The sequence below is a fragment of the Ostrinia nubilalis genome, chromosome 8, assembly GCF_963855985.1.
Source record: "Ostrinia nubilalis chromosome 8, ilOstNubi1.1, whole genome shotgun sequence".
NCBI classification, from domain to species: Eukaryota; Metazoa; Arthropoda; class Insecta; order Lepidoptera; family Crambidae; genus Ostrinia; species Ostrinia nubilalis.
The window spans coordinates 4,982,952-5,004,358 of NC_087095.1; the positions used below are offsets into that span (position 1 = coordinate 4,982,952).

A 21,407-nucleotide genomic window follows, 5' to 3' on the forward strand; every position below is an offset into this window, starting at 1 on the left:
ACATTTACATAATTTACCGCTCGTTCATTATCTTCGTGATGATTTGATTGTTACCAAACACCCTACGAGTGAGTCACGGCGTGAAGCCTTAAGATGATCAACATTGCTCATGAGTCAAATTCCAAGGAGCTAAGAATGCAGAAGGGTCCGCGAGTTGACAGGCTGTGTGTATGAATCCTTATGGTTATATTTTTTATACAGATTAATAAGTTTTATACAGATTACCCAATAGGTTTTATACAGATTAATCAACCTATAATCTACTTATAATAAAGAAGCACAAATTCAGTATTGAATTTTGATTAAACAGCAATCACACAATCAATTCGAACTAGTGTCTTCTTTGAATTTTATAAACGGACACAATTAATTTCCAGAAAACATGAATACATATATCGCTATAAAATAATTTAAAATGTAATCTGAAACCTCGTTCAAAGCTATATTTTTTTTATTAACAAGCTTAAAGTTTAAGTAAAGCTTGCTACATACTTAAATAGTTTTGAAACAGTGTACAATTATGCATTCTCTTTTTTGTTAGCTGTTAACCCTTTCACAACAACTCTAGAGTAATAAGCCCCTCGCTCTATTGAGTGGGTAATTAAAGCAACGTGTTAATTGCCCGGGGTGTCTACAAATTAATCGTTCTCTTTGAAAATATGTTCCTGTCTAATCATACTATTTCATAGCTCACTACACATCTACCTAGATGGATCGATACTGAGAAAAACTCATTACAAGCGTGAAATTTGTATGAATACAGGCTCATTTTCAACATTAGTAGTTATGTAGTAAGTTTCAATTATCAAGTCAAATACCTGCCTTATTCTGCATTAAAAAAAACTTATGACCGCTTGGGATATATTTCAAAACACAGTTGGGATTTTTAAGAATCTTATTTCACTACTGAAAAACGCATCACCACACCGATGATGCCTTCTAAAATAATATTACTCATCCAAAAGTAAAAAAATGGTTTTGTAGATCATTAATTAATTTCACGCTACCCCTTTTGCTTATTGTATCGTTTGAACAAAAAATACTTTAAAACTTTTTTATAACATCACCTGGGTTCCATTCTACCTTACTCACGAGTCAGCTCCTTGTTTTTTGATATGATAAATTGAAAACGTAAAGAATTTCAAAACGTCACGTACAATCAAGTTCACAATATTGATTTTAAACTCTTGTTTGTAGGGCGATAGCACATAAAGCGAAACGTTGTGGCGTCTTATTTACTTTTAATAACTGCAATTTTGCCACAATTATACAGGGTGTCCCGTAATGTAACGTCAAGCCGGAACTGGGTGTTGAGGCAAGTTGTGCTGGTTATCAGAAAAATATAAAAAAAAATCTATGTGGCAGATTTTCAAAATAATAGGCATTTAAAAAAAATCAAAAAATTCTACTCCAGGTGACGGTCCTTTTACTCGTGTTGCCACAAATCTTCACTTTTTCCAAAATTTTTTTTTGTTATGTAACTCTGAATAATGCTTCTCTAAATTGTTATCAAAATTACAAAACCAGCTGCTCCAGCTTGGATGAAAAAAATACATTATTCCCAAAAAAAAATTCAAAATAAAAATTTTGCCTAGTTTAAACTGACTGTCCTGAAAAAAAAATGTACTACGCGAGTGTGGCAAGTGACGTCATAATTTGGCGCATTTAGTAAGGATTCCAAAATGGTATAACACTTGGTAAATTTTTGCTGTAATTGTCGACAATTTTTGTTTTTTTGGAAATAGTCCCGTTTTTAACTTTATCTACCTTGGTTAAAAATTATTATTCTAATGAGCCCAAAATTCAAGTTTCTGTGACTGACTACCGTACAGTCAGTCACAGAAACTTTTGTCACCATGACAGTAATAGTAGTTGACATACTGTGACAAAAGTCACCCGTGCACGCGCGCCTTTACTACCTGCTCTGCCTGCACTTGTACTTGGTAACAGGGATAATAAGGATATGAAGTTTCGGTTATGGATACGGTTACGGATATTAGAATAATATAATACCGATTTCGGTTACGGTCACGGATATGAAATCATTTCAGATTATCCGAAAGTTTCGGATAATTTCGGTTACGGAATTATTAGAATTTCAAAAATGTAGGTAATACCTACAAATAGCAAGATGCTGCGTGAGCGTGACCCACATAGCTACTTTATGTACCAACTAAGACGACACCTATGTATGATAAAGGTAAAACAGGCTGGCATATTAGATGGTGCCAGCGAATGCCAGACAAGTTGGTAACAAATATTAAGATTTAAGGTACAATTCCAAGACGGGCCGCAGACCGCAAACTGCAAAACTATGAAATCGGCAGCGCGGCATTGCAGCTGCGGCGTGTATACTGCAGATTTCATAGAGTTTTGCAGTTTGGAATTGTACCCTTAGACTCCGCCTTTATCCGAAACTATCCGTAACTTTTGAATCAGTTTCGGTTACGGTTATGGATATTTTTTTATTTCGTATATCCGATAGTTTCGGTTACGGTTACGGATATCCATAACATCCCTGCTTGGTAAGATGGCCCTCTCCGTCCCGCTAATACCTTTTAAAATGGCTTCTCCACCTCACTTAAGCCAGAAACTTGAATTTTGGGCACATTAGAATAATATTTTTAACCAAGGTAGATAAAGTTAAAAACGGGATTATTTCCAATAAACAAAAATTGTCGACAATTACAGCAAGATTTTACAAAGTGTTATACCATTTTGGAATCCTTACTAAATGCGCCAAATTATGACGTCACTTGCCACACTCGCGTAGTACATTTTTTTTTCAGGACAGTCAGTTTAAACTAGGCAAAATTTTTATTTTGAATTTTTTTTTGGGAATAATGTATTTTTTTCATCCAAGCTGGAGCAGCTGGTTTTGTAATTTTGATAACAATTTAGAGAAGCATTATTCAGGGTTACATAACAAAAAAAAAATTTGGAAAATGTGAAGATTTGTGGCAACACGAGTAAAAGGACCGTCACCTGGAGTAGAATTTTTAGATTTTTTTTAAATGCCTATTATTTTGAAAATATGCCACATAGATTTTTTTTTATATTTTTCTGATAACCAGCACAACTTGCCTCAACACCCAGTTCCGGCTTGACGTTACATTACGGGACACCCTGTATGTATCTAGTAAGCTCGAGTCAACATTATATGAAAATCTTTGTTAGTAATATTACTTTTTCTTGGTTTTATTAATCATAGGTAGGATAATATCTGATAATTACGGCTATTGACATTGAATGGTCGTAGAATGACTACAAAAATATACCCCACTACATAATGAATAGAGTTTTATCTTAGCTAGTTATAATGGACACGTGCTAGTACATTTCTGATGGTAGTATCTACTCCATAACATCATTGAAAACCGGTTATATCTTGCGGTCTACTCAGACAATGCTCCATCACCTTCGCACCTCAAGCTTTTTGGAGCTTATCTTAGTACAAAGCAATTTAAACCTTACCATCTTTGAATTACGGTTACTTTTGTCTGGGCTTACTATCCGTTGTTGACGTAGTAGTAAGTCGTAGTAAAGCAAACGAGTTTTGTGCTAAGAGGAAGTGCTAACTTCACTCAAAAAGACTTTTACCGTTACATACACGTCCAAATATAGCAGGACTTGAACTCGTTTACTGCAAAGGTGATATCATAAGTTGCGATCTAAAAGGACTATACTATAGTCTATAGAAAAGTTATAAAATGTACATAATTGCTAATGCATTGTTGTATTCCATGCGTATGCAAGCAAACACTGATTAACTATCATTATTAATTACTTGTTTTGTACTGAAAAACAAAGCATGCTAATGTAAACGTGTAAACTGAAAATATTCATGACAATTAAGAATCTAGTGCTGAAACTTAACAAAATAAAATTAAACTTTATTTAATATTCCAAACATTCTCATTTTCTGTACCTACTCTACACTTCGAGCAAGCGCCTAGTGAATCTGACAAACTCCGAGTAAATCTTCAGGCTGCGATTTTGCCGTGGCTTTCTTGCTAGGCGCATGCGTTTCTGAATAACTGCTGCTCAAAGTCACTCTTTGATACAATAGAGAAGGTGTTTCGTGAAGATTTTTCTAGATTTAACTAAGGAACAATAGACCAAAAATTTGCCTGTGCTAGGGAACAACTTGCGAGAACTGCGGTAAAACGATATAAGCGGCTATTGTGACATGTTTCGCTCATCTACATGGAAACTATAAGTCAATAACGCTACCCGAGTAAGTGGCCCCATTGTTTCGGAGTTAATTATTTCTCAGATTAGTAAACTTTCCACAAACGTGTACACACGAGACTATGAAACATGCGGGTGTTACGGGGTGCAAACAACGGGGTTCCCACGACGGTACTGATTAAACAAGAGCATCTCGCAAAATGTACGCAAAAGAGAGAAATAACGAGCAAATTAATGCTCTTTCAACAACTCAAACAACGGGGAAAGATGTTACTTTCTGTAATAACTGACATCCGCATTTGCAAATGCTCCAACTTTTACTCCAAACAGATTATACGTTCCGATTACCACTTCCTAACTAGACAGTTTGGGGTCAGTTAACATTTTGATACTATCTGTACAGGTCCGTCTTGATGACCTAGAACTAATAAATAAAATTGTAAGGTTGCATACCAAACTCATTGGTCGCGCGCCTGGCCGGTTAGAAAATACTTTTTACTTTTTTTTGCGTTTTTTCATCGATTGTCACTTTTCTCTTTTGTCTTGAATTTTCTACCAAAACGAAATGTAATTTATTTTATTTGAAGCAATATAATTTTACATTTTACATTTAACAAAGCCTTTCAATTAATAAATATCCCTCGTAGTGAAAGACGTAAATTCCGTACATGGTCCTACGAGTCGGATTGGCTTTGAAAGTGGTAGGGAAGTTTCGGTAGTCCATTGTGGAATACCGCCTGTACGTGAAACTGGATAGCAAGCTGCTATTTCGGAGTCCACACGGTAGTGGAAGGGTCCGGTCTCTGCATGGGGACTGGATAATAAGCGTACGGGAGGAGCAGTTAAGTCGTTGGCAGCGGTTGGCGGCAGCCAAGGAGCGCTAGGGAGCGCTAAATTCGAACGAGCAAAGCGAGCGTGAGTAAGAAGTACGAGGCTAGGAGCTGATGGTGCACGTAATATCATCTCCAAGTGTGTGTTGTGAGAGTGCAATCGTGAGTAGTTTACACATTATTTACTTGGAAACGAAAAGAAGATATTATAAAACTGACTTTGAACATTTACATTACTAACGTTGCATTTTTTCATGTTTACTTGTTTTTTATTTTATTAACTGTATATTTTGCTGCTGTGCGTGTGTATTCTTGTTTTTTATTTTACTTGTTTTGTATATTGTTGATTATATTTGTCAACTATGGAACCATTAACTAAGGTTCAAGAGGCCACTAAGGCCGCAATCGAAAGAGCTTTTACAAATTTCAAAAAGTCTCCAAAAGACAGGTTAAGTCAAGCTTATCTTGAAACTAGGTTGGAGACATTAGAACAGCACTGGGCAGTCTTTTTTAAAACTCAACAAGAGATTGTCAGTAGCATAGACGAGGATGAACTGCAAGAGTCTGATTATTACAAAGACAATGTGTTTGACGAGGTAGAGGAATTATACATAGAGTACAAGTCACATATTAAGGAGAAATTAAACATGTTAGTTTCATTGCCAACTTTTAAATCACATAATGAATCAGCTCCACAGTCAACGCAGTTCAAATTACCTGAAATAAAAATACCTACATTTTCAGGTAGGTACTTAGAGTGGCAAACTTTCAGAGATTTGTTCTTAGGACTGATCCATAATAATCATACTTTAGATTCAGCACAGAAATTATACTACTTGAAAGCTTATCTTGTGGGAGATGCTGCACAACTGTTAAAAAATATTTCAGTTACAGCTGAAAACTACTTGAGCAGCTGGGAAAAGCTTGAGAGTATGTATAATAATAAAAAATATTTAGCTAACAATATACTAAAACGGTTGTTCAATCAAAAATGTCTAAACACAGAATCGGCTCAGGAAATCAAACAATTATTAAGCACAACTTCTGATTGTTTAGAATCCATAAAAAACTTAGGGGTAGATATCTCCTCTTGGGATATATTTATCATACATTTAATCAGCGGAAAACTCGATAAAGAGACTAGAAAGGCCTGGGAGTTAAATGTTTCATCAGTCGGAACTGATGAATTGCCAACTTATGATCAGTTTTCTCAGTTTTTAACTAGCCGATTCCGTTGTTTAGAAAACTTGCAAGACAGGACCAGTTCTGATAGGGCTGTAAGTAAAAGTTCTCATTCGTATCATGCACAAAATAATACCTATAGTATAACTTGCAGTTATTGTAACGATAGCCATAAAATTACGAAGTGTAAAAAGTTTGCACAGGAAAGTAACGAAACTCGCCGGTGTTTTGCTCAGGAGAAAGGTTTGTGTTTTATTTGTTTATACAATAATCACCCTGCCAAGGCTTGCAAAACTACTTTCAGATGCCATATTTGCAAAAAGCGTCATAATACATTGTTGCATCCCAGCGATTTATCGCAATCTATGGGGGATAACTCGACGAAGGGCGTCAATTCTGCCATGCGGGCGGAAGGAACGGCTAATTCAAGCACAAAGGTAGGAAGTATTGATGATAAAGTTGTGTCATGTTTATCGACTGGAAATTGTAAAGAAACTGTTCTGTTACCAACAGCATTGGTTAAAGCCAAGTCGAGGGATGGCACTTACCGTGATATGCGAGCCTTGTTAGATCAAGGTTCGCAAGGCTCTTTTATAACTGAATCAATGGTTCAGTACTTAGGACTAAAGAAAAACTTTAGTAAACACACTGTGACAGGTGTAGGGGGAGACAATACTTTGTTGTCTAAATCATACGTGACTTTACACTTAAAGTCGAGGTTTGATCCAACTTTCAACATGCAGATTAACGTTTACGTTTTAAAGGCAATAACATCTCTTCTTCCATCCGTAGAAGCATGCCCTGTAGATTTGTTAGGGTTAACAATAGGAGACTTTGCTGATCCGGAATATTATAAGCCAAATAAAATTGACGTCCTGCTAGGTGCTGAAGTGTACAGTCAAGTAGTTCGAGCAGGTATTGAACGCAGTGCATCTAGCCGGGTGTTAGCACAAGAAACGACTTTTGGCTGGATACTGTCTGGAGTCGTTGAAGCAGATTCCCTATCTAGGACCGATTCATTTACTAACACTACAGTTATGCATGTAAGTATGGAGAATGATGACATGTTGAAGAAATTCTGGGAGCTTGAAGGAGAACCCTGCGTGTCCAAAAAGATGTTGACTGAAGAAGAGGTAAAATGCGAACAGTTATTCGTAACCACCACACGACGTGATGACAGTGGTCGTTATGTAGTCAGACTGCCGTTCAAGGATGATATTCGAAGCTGTGCAGAAGGTGGATCTAAACAAATAGCTGAAAAGAGATTTAAGGGTTTGGAAGCTAAACTGTTAAAGAACATAAAATTGAAAATCGACTATAGTCAAGTGATACATGAATATACAGAATTGAACCACATGGTAAAAGTGACGAAGCAGGAAGTTAATAAAAAAGGTTTATACTTACCCCATCATGCTGTAATCCGCGAAGACAGAGCAACGACAAAGGTACGTGTCGTATTCGATGCATCCTGCAAAGGTAGTAATGGAATATCTTTGAATGATAACTTGATGGTAGGGCCTACCTTGCAAGCGGATCTTCGACACATCGTTATGCGTTGGAGAAAACATCTTATCTGCATAGTAGCCGATATTGTAAAGATGTATCGACAGGTGCTTGTAGACAGAGAAGATACGTCTTTTCAACGTATACTGTGGAGAGATAATCCTGAAAAGGAAATCGAAGAGCACGAACTCCTAACGGTTACATTTGGAACCGCTTGCGCGCCATTTTTAGCAGTTCGCGCGTTGCAGCAAGTAGCATACGATGAAGCTCAGGAATCTCCAAGGATAAGGGAAATCATTTTGAATGATTTCTATATGGATGACCTCATGACAGGAACTGAAAATGTAGATGATGGTTATTCTATTTACAGCGAAATAAAAGCTACATTAGCAAAGGGTGGCTTTCAGTTACAAAAATGGATAAGTAATAGTATGGAATTACTACATAAAATAAAGGAAGATGTGAGAGATAAAGATGAAGGTATCAAGATAGAAATGGATGCAAATATAACAAAAATCTTGGGACTTACCTGGGATCCACGTACTGATTCCTTTCAGTACTCGGTTGATCTTGCTGCTCTAATAGAACCTGTAACAAAAAGAAGAGTTTTGTCTGATATAAGTAGACTATTTGATCCGCTAGGCTGGCTGGCTCCAAGCATCATTATAGCAAAAACAATGATTCAACAACTATGGTTGGCTGATATCGACTGGGATGAAGAGCTGCCAAGCGAATTATTAAGCAAATGGTGTACTTACCGTGATAGTTTGAGTGCATTGAAGAATGTGAGAATCCCGCGCTGGTTACACACAAAAACTTCTTATAAACAAATCCAATTCAATGGTTTTTAGAATGTGTCAAAAACAGCTTATGCAGCTGTAGTGTATACTAGGGTAGAAGATGCCGAAGGTAACTAAATAAACTGGGTGACGTAATTTTGATCAAAGTAGATGGCATGCCTCCTAGCAGGTGGTTGTTGGGTAGAGTCGAGCAGAAACATCCTGGCCCTGATCAGATCACCCGAGTGGTTACTGTTCGCACACAAAATTCTTTGATCAAAAGACCTGTGTCCAAAATTTGTGTGCTTCCATTAGCGGAATAATTAATTATTGTAATTTTAAGTTGAAATGTAAATATGATGTGTATGTTAAAATTACTTTAATTCTTATGATTGATATTTTGTTGTGGCAATCCTCACAAAACTTTGTATAGTTGAAGTTAAATTTTTATTATTAATTTTTTAAACCACAAAATGAGTATGTTTTAGTTATGTAGGAGTATGTGCAACGTGTAACCTTTTTAGTAGTATTTGTTACTATTATGCCCGATGTAGGCAAGGAAGTTTATTTTTGTTAAGCTTATGGTGTACATAGTTTACTTTAACTTTGAACTGTATAGTATGGGTTTGATTATTGTTTATTTCTTGTTTTGTTTAGCTAAGTAAAGGACATTCTGGAATTGAGAATGTTACTAGGTATGCAAAATCACTTGAAACCTATGTTACGGTTAGGCTTTTACATTTACAAATACATTAGTTTTTATTTCATTCAAAAATACCCAGTAGTTATGATTTTATAGGCATTCAAAGTTCGCTTAAATATTGAGTGCCGCCGACGGTCACGTGACCCCGCGTGACGTACATTCACAGTATCCGCTTACTAGAAAACGGATATAAACATACTTAAATACATTTTTTTTTTGTAAATACAAACTTATTATACATATTAACACCCAGACCCATCACAGAAATTAAAATTGAACCAAACCCAAACTTGATGCGATTGTGTCGTTTTATTGCGAATTACCTCCCAGCTCCATCATTAGACCCTGATTACTATATAGAATTAAAGTACTCGTCAATACAAAACGAACGAACTCAAACTCGATGGATTTAAGTCGTTTTATTATAGAGTTCCTATGGCCACCTTCCAGCTCCATCATCAGATCAGCTTCATGTCATCATAATATTGCATGGTCATCCAAATCACATGTGTTTGCGAAATTTCAGCTTAATCGGTTGCCTGGAAGTGGGTCTTAATTCAGCTTGCAAGATTCCACCCATACAAATATGAGCCAGTCACTGTAATATGACGTCACGCGCATAAAATGGCGGGCCGGCCGCCGCCCGCACTTTTAAAATTCAATATCTTGGAAACTAATTGACGTATCGAAATAATTCTTTCACGTGTATTTTTTATTTTTAACAGAGAATACAGAAAGCTAAAAAACAAAATTAGTGAACATTCTTCATTATGTCCTTTAGCGGGCGGAAATGTACAGGTCCGTCTTGATGACCTAGAACTAATAATTAAAATTGTAAGGTTGCATACCAAACTCATTGGTCGCGCGCCTGGCCGGTTAGAAAATACTTTTTACTTTTTTTGCGTTTTTTCATCGATTGTCACTTTTCTCTTTTGTCTTGAATTTTCTACCAAAACGAAATGTAATTTATTTTATTTGAAGCAATATAATTTTACATTTTACATTTAACAAAGCCTTTCAATTAATAAATATCCCTCGTAGTGAAAGACGTAAATTCCGTACACTATCTGAGCTACATTTGACAAGTAAATCTTAATATCTATAATCGACACACAATAGTCAAATTTCGAGGCCTACACGATTGTGCCTACGTAACCATTCCGAACTTATGTTGTCCTCGACCAAATTGGTGGCACGAGCTGATAAACATATAAAGTGTTTTTGAGTCCATTTGTCAACGATTTACATAAATGACGCTCGGCCCAAGTGGACCATGGAGTTTCTCCTAATCTGACCGGTTTGGCCGTGCTTTATGGAACTTTTTCTTATGTTTTTAAACCGAACTGCCCGGTGAAGGTGGCCATTTTATCTAAGAGATAAGTTCGTTTATACGGCTGGTTTGTAGAGAATGTGTTGACCAAGTTTAGCGATATTTATATCCTCCAATCTTGGCTTTATTGTCCAGCGAGGACAGGTTAACGTCCAATCTATGGCCGCCCATTTGCATTTTATAATTATAAGGCGTTTAATGATCATTTAATTTCCGTTCCGTTAAAATCCGTTGTTTTAATTGTTTGATTGTTAATTGTTATTATTTGACAATAAAACGTAGCTCTTATATCGAAATCTAAGTACCTACTACTATTTGAAAGATCGAAGAATAACAGACGCACAGTTTACGCTAACTGAACAGATTCCAAGGTTCTTCCGTAGCTAAACAAAATTATGTTTCGGAAGCTAATCACTTTGTCAGAGACGAAAGTAATTACCAGGAACTTATTTTTTAGTTTCATGCAGAGGAATACCGCAAGACGATTTCTTCTTAGTGTAATCGAGATCTCTCGACAAAAACTTAAGAAAAGGCGTTACAGCGATTAGAAAAGTGAGCGTGAAGGAATGCCCATACAAATGGGCGTCTGCGTAGATCACAATACACGCTTACGTCACTCCAACACCGTAGTTAATATACGAAATGAATTGTTATGATATCAAAGGTTATCAATCTAAAAGTCAAATTGAAATAAATAATATCACCTCGTATTTTGACAATGGTAGGTACTTTGATCTTGTAATTTTGTATATTGGATACATACGAGTACATGTTATACTCGTATGCAGGTTTTCTTGCAATCTCACATATTAAAATTTATAAAACTATGCACATATAATTGTGATTTAAGAAACCGTTATAGGAAATATCTGCGATAAATAGTTACTACATAATAACAGTAGGGCGGTTAAACTCGTATGGTTTAATTTCTCAAAGAGCGCTGTAAGGTAATAAACATTGCACTCACTTACCTACTCGTATTATTATACGAGTACTATAATATAATGGATTCGAATTAACTTATTTGATCTCTATATTGTCGAACATAATAAAATAGCACAAAAATGATAATTTGAATCATATTTTACCGGTTTAGATGAATAAGATGATAAGATACCAAAATTGAGAAAGAAGCCTTCATGTAGATGAAGGAAGGCATGTAGCACCAAATAATTTGTTGTTCTAGTGTGCCAAATAAATGTTTTTTTTTTTTCTTTCTTTCTTTAAATTAGCTTCGATAAAGTTTCTAGTTGGATAACGGCTCACTGAATAGAGCTTTTAATTATTAAGGAAACTAGACCACAGAAACGAACTTTAACGCTCTTGATATAATTTCTAAAGGTTTTAAAATAGTACGAGTATACCTACTTACAATTACTTATTTTTCTCGAAATAACCTACGTCCTACACAAAGTTTTTATCAAAACTAGACGAAGATGTTACTCAAATAAGTACATTTCCATTCACGCGATAACATGTAGATTGTAGATATTATAACATGGTGTTTTTATGATATAATGTTATACGGGGTGCCGTGAACCGCAACACGGTGTTCTCACGGTGATCGTCTCGACGTGCGCGGGCGCCGAGACGTAAGACATACCCATTAGGAAACTCGGACCAAATGTGGAAAACTATACATGGGCGTAGGCTGCGAAATTGATCATGAAACGTTTCCTAGAACTACGTATAGTACTACCAATCCAATAACTCTTCCATGCTCAACGTGTATTGTTAAAAAATTGTCTTTGAAGTTGATAAAATTCAGGAGGTATTTGCAAAAACGAACCTATTTCTAAGTCCTATTAAAATAGTAGAGTTGTTAGGATAGTTCTAGTAGATTCAATTTCTGTTTATAAAACATTTTTAATTTATATTCGGGTTTTTATTGGCGATCAACCTGTAGGTTTCTTGGCTACACTGGAGTTGCAGCGGTGGGACCGAGAGATGGGATCTCGAGTAGTCCTGTAAATAATCGGATAAATAACAATTCAAAATTAATTTGAGTAAGACTGAGGTAACCGCAGTTTGTATTACAATCACATACACATACTTATTATGGCGTCGAAGCGTCTAAGGTACTTATTCCATCTTTTTACCCCTTGCATCATATTGTTCCCATGTTTCATGACTGTTCAGTGGTCTTTTTGTATCACTTAAACTCTATTGGTAACCACATTATAGATTTGTGCAAGCGGGAAGCGAGCTGCGACCGCGGTCCCACAGCTATCTCAGGACCATAAATTGATGTGATCACTTCACTTCGCTTCAGATTCAATAGACTCTATTGGAAACAAATGAAAGTGTTATTGTTTAGAGCTGTGCGGTTTAGACATAAGAAAAGACGGAACGGTAAATTACATAAATTCTGCTTCACAAATTAAAACGCGAACAATTCCGCAATGATAATGCTCTTACAACAATCAATGTAACGATATCTATGACTAACAGATTTGAGAGTAGGTATGTGTATTATTGTCAAAAGCAAGATAAGATTTGACTGACAGAAAATGATTTATGTATTCTTAGCTGTGAAATCATCTCACGCGATCTTGCATTGGCAGAAAAACCCACGAACGAAACCTGCACTATCATCAAATTCAAATTAGAGCACACATGCTCATTAGCATGGACTAACAAAGGGCCCGTTGTTACGGCTTTCCTGTCTCATCCTTCGACGGCTTCCTCATTATAGGGAGCAATCGTCAAGTATAATGTGGCCAACCTTTGACCAAGCACTGGAGCAATTAGACACCAGCCAAGACCAAGGCCCAATGTTCGTCGCGCTCCGCTGCCGATTCCCACACGTCTTGAGTGCTAGCGCCCTCACCGATCGGGAGATTAAGCTTTTCAGTTACGCCATACTTATTTTTTTGTTTTGCATATGGTGCTACAAATTGCTAGGGAAACCGGATGTAAAGGATTAGGTTTTAAATTATTACACGACGTACTATTTTCATGACTCACATAGCTATTACAGGAATCGGTAGTTTTAGTCCGGTTATACAGATGTATGATCTTCAAGCGAGTTCAAGGCCACAATAAAAATTTCGAAAACGCATTTTTGTCTACGTACAACGTCACAAATGCTGTAAAAGTCAAGAGTAATCTACTTAAAATATTTAAACCTCAAGTAACGACGCCGTAAAAGTCGAGTCAATCGAGTTACGGGCTCACCGTTACTTTTTTGAGTATCGATTCGGACAATGGCTGTTTTTTCTCGGTTAGTCACAGGAGGTAACGTTGGCCGAATCCTGGCCAGGAAGGATGAGTCAGCGTCGGGGTCACAGTTCAGTGCACAGTGAGCCAATTCACGTGCACACTCGCCCATTGTGCGCCAACTGACTTCATCGCGGTAAAGGAGGGTTCTCATTTACTTAAGTCGATTTGTACATAAGTTGATTCACGGCATGGTCGGTTGATAAATTGATGATGAGTAGTGTTTACTGGGGCGATTCTTTATTCTTCAATGGCACCATCTTACTTTTTGAAATATACATCAGTGTACCAATTCTGTGTCGGTTTATACACATCAGTGTAAAAAATTGGTTAACAAATGGCTTTATAGTTTAAGGCGATGATTGACCTGTGCAGATGTGGGCTGAAAAAATGGCACACTACATAAAACCAGTCAGCACAACCAACTCGTGTAGATACCGCTTAAATGAAGACGTTTGGAGTTGCGCCTACGGCTATAATTAATTCAAAAATTAACATCAGCAATTAGGAGGCCTCACATTGAGACGCATTGTAAGATAATTTACGGTTAATTTCAATAAATGAATTGGGATGCTGTTGAACCAGAAACAAAAGCATAATGAGCTCATAATCATAATAATAGAATTAAATAGGATCAGCAATTCAGGAATGATAAGCGCACGCTGCTGCTTGCATAAAAAGCTTTACGTCATTACGCTACCAAACTAGGAAAGCTTTCATTACAATATAGTTCGGAAACAAGGGAATTAGTTGTTACAAAAAGGATTAGGGGCAAAAAACATCCAATGAAGCGTCGAATGGCAGTGGGTCATGGAAGGCGTGTCGGTGGCCAGCCGACCGCGTAATCTTGGGGCGAGGGTTGACAGGGCACAATAATTAATTGGTGTCACCTTTTTGTGAGACGTTCAGTTCATTTAGGGGTATTGATTTCAATAATTCGAGAAAAAAGTGAGACTAAAAGTTGGGAACTTGACGAGCTTTATCTGGAGATCGTAAGAGATGATTTATCTTTACGTTTCACATAGCTTATGTTAAAGATACGACTACGAACGTCACATATGAGTAAAGGTATCAACTTTCACACAATTCATTAAAACACGAACGCTTGGGAGACTATTATTTCTCTACTATTCGGATATTAGCTCTACAATAAAATACTACAAATCGTAGGAAATCCTGCATTAAATTACGTATTTATGTAATAACATCCGGACACCCACGTCGTCCAAAATTGTCATCAAATTGTATGTTTTACTGATGTTGTTTTAAATTGAAACGTAAACATGTCGTGATGTCATCATCAGAGAGCAACTATATCCACTTGATAGTGTACTTCCGATCACACGCGGTTCATGATGAAGTAATCAGTTTCTTTTATCTTACATCACATAAAAATCATATATGACTGATATTATGAAATGGGATCGTATAATAGCCTTCATTCACTTTTTTGGAGACAAAAAATATTGATAGAGCAAGATTTTCGTAGTTTCCATTGAAAAACTCCTTCGTGGACAGTTTTGTACATGCAAGCGGGTTATTATTGTTTGCAAAAGTAATCAAGCTATAAAGTATGAAAAGTAATCCTGTTTTTCGATCCCCAAATAATATGTATCTGTAATTATTACTCAAACGCCCTACATTTAGTCATTACTCAGTGTAAGCCTCAAACAAAAATAATCTCGTGAAGACAGTTGTAATTTTAAATTATTAAAAAATATAGCCCATAACTTGAAAAGCTCGTTAAACTTTCAGAACACAATTGTTTATTACTAAACAATAAAAGTGGTTGCAAGTTCACATGGCACCGAAGTTCGGGCCCTTGCTCAAGACAAAGTACGGACCAATTAAATCGTGAACCATGACGACTGCCCCCGCAACCGCTTATTAGAAATGTAATAAAAATGACCCAGAATTGAAGAGGTATACTGACCGTGGGACCCGTAGTATATTACGACGACTACCGAAATAATAACCCTTGCGTGATGGACCCATAAGTATCTACATTTTGAGTCCACGCTGTCCTCCTATTAGAGAAGACAGTGACTCTATTCTAACTCCAAGCCTATTGCACAAGCAATACAGTTAACAGGTAGGAATTACAAACTCTACGCCACTGAGATTATGTAATTAAATTATTGTTAAATTCTACGAAAAATATGTCATAATCTTTTGAAAAGTCCTGGCACTTCAGTTAAGTCTAATTGTTTCAACTGATGCAGGGCTTGCAGATTGTACCTATGTTCGTTCGTTCCTTCGTTTCAGCCGAAAGTCGTCCACTGCTGGACAAAGGCTTCCCCCAAGTTACTCGTATGTATTATATTGAAGAGCGACTTTAGATTTTATAAATGTAGGTATTAAACGCATATTAGTTTAGCTTGGTGCTGATCATACATTGACGTATAATACGTACTTGAAATTTTCATTCGTAACAATAAATACATAGCAAATAAGGACTAGCTAGCTATATTGTACAAACGCAAACATAAGTCAATGTAAGAACACCTGCACGTATGAGTTACGCAATAATTACTCATGATATACTACACATATTATGTAAAATTTCAGGTAGGTATCAGGGAATTATTTAATTTTGATACAATTATTATTATTCATTAAAATAATCACGTCCTAAATATATCTAGCCTTGATTTCCTCATTACAATCATTTAACAATTATTAGTAATCAATATACGCGTACAAAATATCAAATCCAATAGATAAAACAACTTCCTCATGATGACAATACGTAATCAATTACACCTGTTCATGATGACAATACGTAATTATTTTTTATATTATCGGACACGACCTCCGGCAGGGCCTATTTCACGGCCGAAAAAAATATTACAAGCACGTCATCAAAGTAAATTGGTATCATTGTAGAACGATACCACGTCCTCAGTCGCAGGCCACTCGCGGCAGCATGCGACGCGCGCCGCTTATCACCGCGATAACGCGGTATTTCGGACGTTTCATTACTACAATATAAAATGGCCACTAAAACAATGTTAGCACCTACACAAATACTCCAAGTTGTGTCCTTTTTGGTGAGTGAGAATTGTGATATTGCTTAGTAAATGTTCACGTGTGTTATTACGGGAAAAATCGTGTGTAGAGTCATGGTTTTTGTGTTGTTTCCATCTAAGAACAAGAGTATAGTGCGGAAATGTGCATACTTTAGTTAACTTAAATGAACGATGTTCACCATGTACAATTGTACATGTATCTATTTTTATTTTCCATTAATGTACTTATGTGTATGTATGAATAAACTTGAATCAGGCACCAGCTACGTCTAGTCTGTTAATGTTTATAAATACGCTACCGTCTGTCATAGTAGAATCGTTAATAAGCCGTGATGGTCACAGAAAACTATCGCAAAATTGTCACTACCTGCTAGACCAGTACCTTAGAAGGCTGTATACAGTAATGTATTCAACCAGAGTTGAACAAGGTCTTTGGTTTGGCTGACTATACTCATTAGACCTATACTAGTAGTTTAATTTTAAAAGGAATCAGCTGACACATAAAGTTAATATTATTATGCTGAACCAAAAGCTATGAAAAATCTGTTTCCCACGCAATTCATGGATAAGACAAGCACTAGATCTTGACTCTTGAAAAGCCCAGATCAAAGAACTATTTTTCAGAAAAGAACAGGCATTTAGAGCCTGGAGTATCAGTAATTTAATTTGCACTATGTAGTCAGAATATTGTAATAAGATATACATACATAGTTTGTAAACTTCCTTGATTTGCTGAAAAAATTGCTAAGGAATAAAGGTCCATCGCACACCATTCGAAAATTGGAAATGCATTTAAATTGGTAATAATTGACATTTAAATGTAATTCCAGGACATGTTTGGAGCTGGCATGTTGCTCCCCCAGCTTCAGAACCAAGCCAGATCGCTGGGGTGCAGCCACCTCTTCATCGGGACCCTGGGGGCCACGTACTACGGCACACAACTCATCGCTGGACCAGTGATAGTTAGCAACTTTTATTTTGCTTAGTACAGTCAGTCAAATAATTTGTGACACCCAAGGTTGCCAAAAAGTTCCCAACAAGTCTGTTACATGGAATAAGGTTGAGTTGTCAGCTTTTTGGTCACTTCGGGTTTCATGTATTTTTTTTGTAAAATAGCATCTATTGCAATATAAATAAGATACAGCAGTGTTTATCATAATATGCAGTCGCGACGTCGTTACATTATATCTTTATGTACGCCCGCTGCTGTTAAAAATGCAAATCACGCTGGCCTTGTGATCTAGTTATTAAATAGATAAATTCCTACTTATGTACGATAATAAGCAATTTCGATTTAAAATTGTCATTTCAAGCCCATTCGTAAACTGCTAATATAGTAGCAGACAAAAATTCTAAAGACGATATTTTGGACTCTACTGGTCCTGATCAAGACCGACCATCTAAAATTAGAGCAGAAATACGTAGATAAATGCCATATTTACCTAATTTAAATACTTCCATTTTATTACAGGGAAGCCTGAGCGACTTGAAAGGAAGAAAACAAACACTATTCATGTGTTTGTGTATTTGTACATGTGGATATTTTGTATTAGGACTAACGTCATCTATTGTAGTATTCTTCGCAACGCGAGCTTGTCTTGGTGAGTTAACAAATTCAATAAATTGTTATCACATTGTTCGCATTGACTAGTGATAATTTTATATCTGTAATAGACGGATATTTTCATATCTTATCGAAACGTCTAACGAGTTTGAGTACCCACGTATTTAGTATTTAACAATAATGTAATAGAAATTGTAGTGGGTATTAATTTAGCTTATTAATGAGACAGGGAATTGTAGATAACGTAAACCATACATTGGGCTAAATTGTATACCAAAGTATTGATTCTTTATCAAACAAGCAGTTATGTGGCTTGTGGAGATATTCAATAAAACACAATATTCAAAAGAAATTACTAAGCCAACGGTAATTATGGCTAGCGCCCAATTTTCAAACTATGGACTTGGAACAATGAAGATGGCAGTGTGTACAATGTCTATATTTATATATAGCAAACTCAGGCCAAAACCACCTGCGACTGACGTCACCATAATATATTTTACTATTAACCACAGGTTTCTTCAAACACACGCAGCTACTAACAAAGTCGGCAGCCCCAGACTACGAGCCTGACCCGTTGAAGCAGGCCGTGGCCTTCGGTCGTCAGGCCACTATATCAGGCATAGGGATGTCACTCGGACCGATGGTCAGTGGACACGTCGCCGAGGCTTACCCTGAGTATGGGTTCACAGTCCTCGCTTGCATAACGGCTGTTCTCTTCGGTGTTAACGCAGGTAAGATCAATCAAATTGAGGCAGAGTCGTTACAAGATCGAATTTAATTTCAACTTTGAAGTATGTCACTCAAGTTCCAACTTGTTAGAGAGGCACAGATTCGCCATTCATCAGGAACTTGCTATACACTCTATTCCTTGATCCAGTGAAAGATATTGTTGATATATCACATATTCAGTAGGATTTAAAACCCATGTTTTCTTTTTCAGGCCTAATAAATTTACTGCCAGACAAAACCAAAGAAAAACAGGGTACTAAGAAAAATCAAGTCGCAGTCGCGCCGAAACTTATAGACTCAGTGAGAAATAGCTTTAAGGAATCCATAGATGAATTTTACAAAGTAGACTGGACCGTTTACGGGGACGTTTTCCTGTTCAAACTCATCATAACACTATGCCTGGGCATGTACTTCACGAATTACGCTATATTCTTGAAAACAAAACACGATATGTCACCAACAAGCCTTGGCTATATCATAGCTTTTCAAGGCGGGGTCGGATCGTTCTGCTCATACTTCATAGGCTACATCAACCAATTTTACAAAAACGACAAAGACGCTACATTGAGAACGTATCACATATTTATAGCTATTACTGTATCTCTAATAGGAATGGGGTTATCCCCGAATATTTACTTGTACTTGTTATTTATTATTCCTTTAGCTGTAAGCGGTTCTGTTGGTAGAGTTTCAGGGTTGGAGATGATAATGAATAAAGGTAATGCTGAGCATAGAGGTTCGGTGATAGGTGCTACAAGTAGTATGAGATCTCTATCTGGAGTGGTCACCCCTCTTTTAGGGGGGGTGATTAGCGAATACGTGGGTGTTACGTATGTGATATTCGTAGCAGCGCTGTTCGGTGCTACAGGAATAGTCGTAAGCTATAAAATAATGAAGCGATCGATTGAGGCCAAGTCTAAGAGCGATTAATGTTTTTTAGAAACATTTTAGACCAATTTAATTTTAGATTATTTATTTAAAGTACAAATACTTAATGTTAAATAGGTAATATATTTTGTTAATGAATGTTTTGTGTTTTATTATGATACCCGGGTAGTTGATTAAGAGTTGCATAGAGTTGACAAGAAACATGATTATAAAATTGGTCTCATGAATATTTTTTATGAGGCTTGTAGAACTACTACGAGAAGGTACTTTCACTCATAAAAATCCACATCAATTAGTTAATTTGTTTATTTAAGAGACATCGCTCGAGGGACTAAAGTATACACATAATTACACCTTTTTCAATATTTTCATTGCCTTTTAAAATAAAGAACCCAAAATAATTCATTTCCAAACCAATTGTAACTAATTCCCCGCGATTATCTGGTACCAAAATGCAGATTAATACATTAATGACGTGTATTAATAGACTAATTACCCAAGCGGCGCCCGCGCAGGTGTGTGGGTGTTCCCACGCCGGTTCCTTCCGGACGCAGCGACCCGCGACGCTACCGTCTCGCCTGAGCCTCCCATTGTCTCAGGGTATCTACTTGACCACATAATGTTACGTCTTTAGATGAATTAAGGCAGTGTTCACACGGATGATACCATAGATATTATTTTGATGCGTTTGCGTAGGAGATATAAAGGTTGTGAGCAAGCAGAAACTGTCAAACTTAAGCGGCAGTGGGTGGGGCACACGTAGAACATAGCCGTTGGAGCAGAAAAGTTCTCTATTAGCGGAAAGGAAGACAGGAAGATGCTCCCACTCGGTGGATCAACGATCTGGTGAAGCTTAGAAGGAAACCATTGAAGAAATCTCTAGGGGAGGCGTTAGTCCTCTGTCCTGGTGACGAAGGCAATGTTTGCAACTGCTAATAGTGATGGTGTTCTAAAAAAATACATATGGGTAGTAGATGCTTATCTAGAAATGCCAGGGTCGTTATCAACTAGCTGGAAGCTTCTTAAGGGGCATTAAAAAACTGTTCACAAGGATGCTATGTGTTATTAAGGTACTTCGTTAAGTACCTAATTAAAAGCCAGATTTCTCTTATCAAACTTAAAATCAGATTAAAAAGGTTTGCTTTTTATAATATTTACTATGCACATTATTATAAAAAAGAAACAAACGTTTTTCTGTTCATCAATATACAGCATTCATGGCCAAGTAAAAAGCCCTTTAATATTTAATTATTGTTTGCTTAGTGGAGTCAAAAGTTTGCGTCTTGTTCTTGGGCAGGAAACGTCGGGTAGCAGGATATGTTCTTGGAACCTATGAATTCTAATGACGGTGTTCACAAAAGAGAAACTAAAGCCTTTAATATAAAATAAGTAAAAATAAGTTGCATAAGGTGCCTAAGTTTTCAAACAGATAGAAGTTGCAGAAGTGAATGAAGTAA

The 21,407-nt window shown here is 36.7% G+C and overlaps 2 protein-coding genes across 2 annotated transcripts in view; one reads left to right on the forward strand and one right to left on the reverse strand.

Annotated features, from left to right (window-relative positions):
* LOC135073780 (uncharacterized) overlaps positions 1 to 21,407 on the reverse strand; it is a 93,067-nt gene that overhangs the window by 47,115 nt on the left and 24,545 nt on the right. The window lies entirely within an intron of this gene.
* LOC135073784 (major facilitator superfamily domain-containing protein 9-like) lies at positions 16,628 to 20,088 on the forward strand. The gene is made up of 5 exons (XM_063967961.1): positions 16,628 to 16,787; positions 17,597 to 17,728; positions 18,238 to 18,367; positions 18,846 to 19,064; positions 19,274 to 20,088. Exons 1-5 carry the CDS (start codon positions 16,731 to 16,733, stop codon positions 19,990 to 19,992), a joined length of 1,257 nt encoding a protein of 418 aa, XP_063824031.1. The 5' UTR covers positions 16,628 to 16,730; the 3' UTR covers positions 19,993 to 20,088.

What these genes read in the sequence shown, in the direction of transcription:
- LOC135073784 (XM_063967961.1), top strand. Translation starts at nt 16,731, where the DNA reads ATGGCCACTAAAACAATGTTAGCACCTACACAAATACTCCAAGTTGTG. An exon ending in CGCAACGCGAGCTTGTCTTG is followed by an intron (nt 18,368 to 18,845) that starts GTGAGTTAACAA and finishes TATTAACCACAG; the next exon opens with GTTTCTTCAAACACACGCAG. An exon ending in TCTCTTCGGTGTTAACGCAG is followed by an intron (nt 19,065 to 19,273) that starts GTAAGATCAATC and finishes TTTCTTTTTCAG; the next exon opens with GCCTAATAAATTTACTGCCA.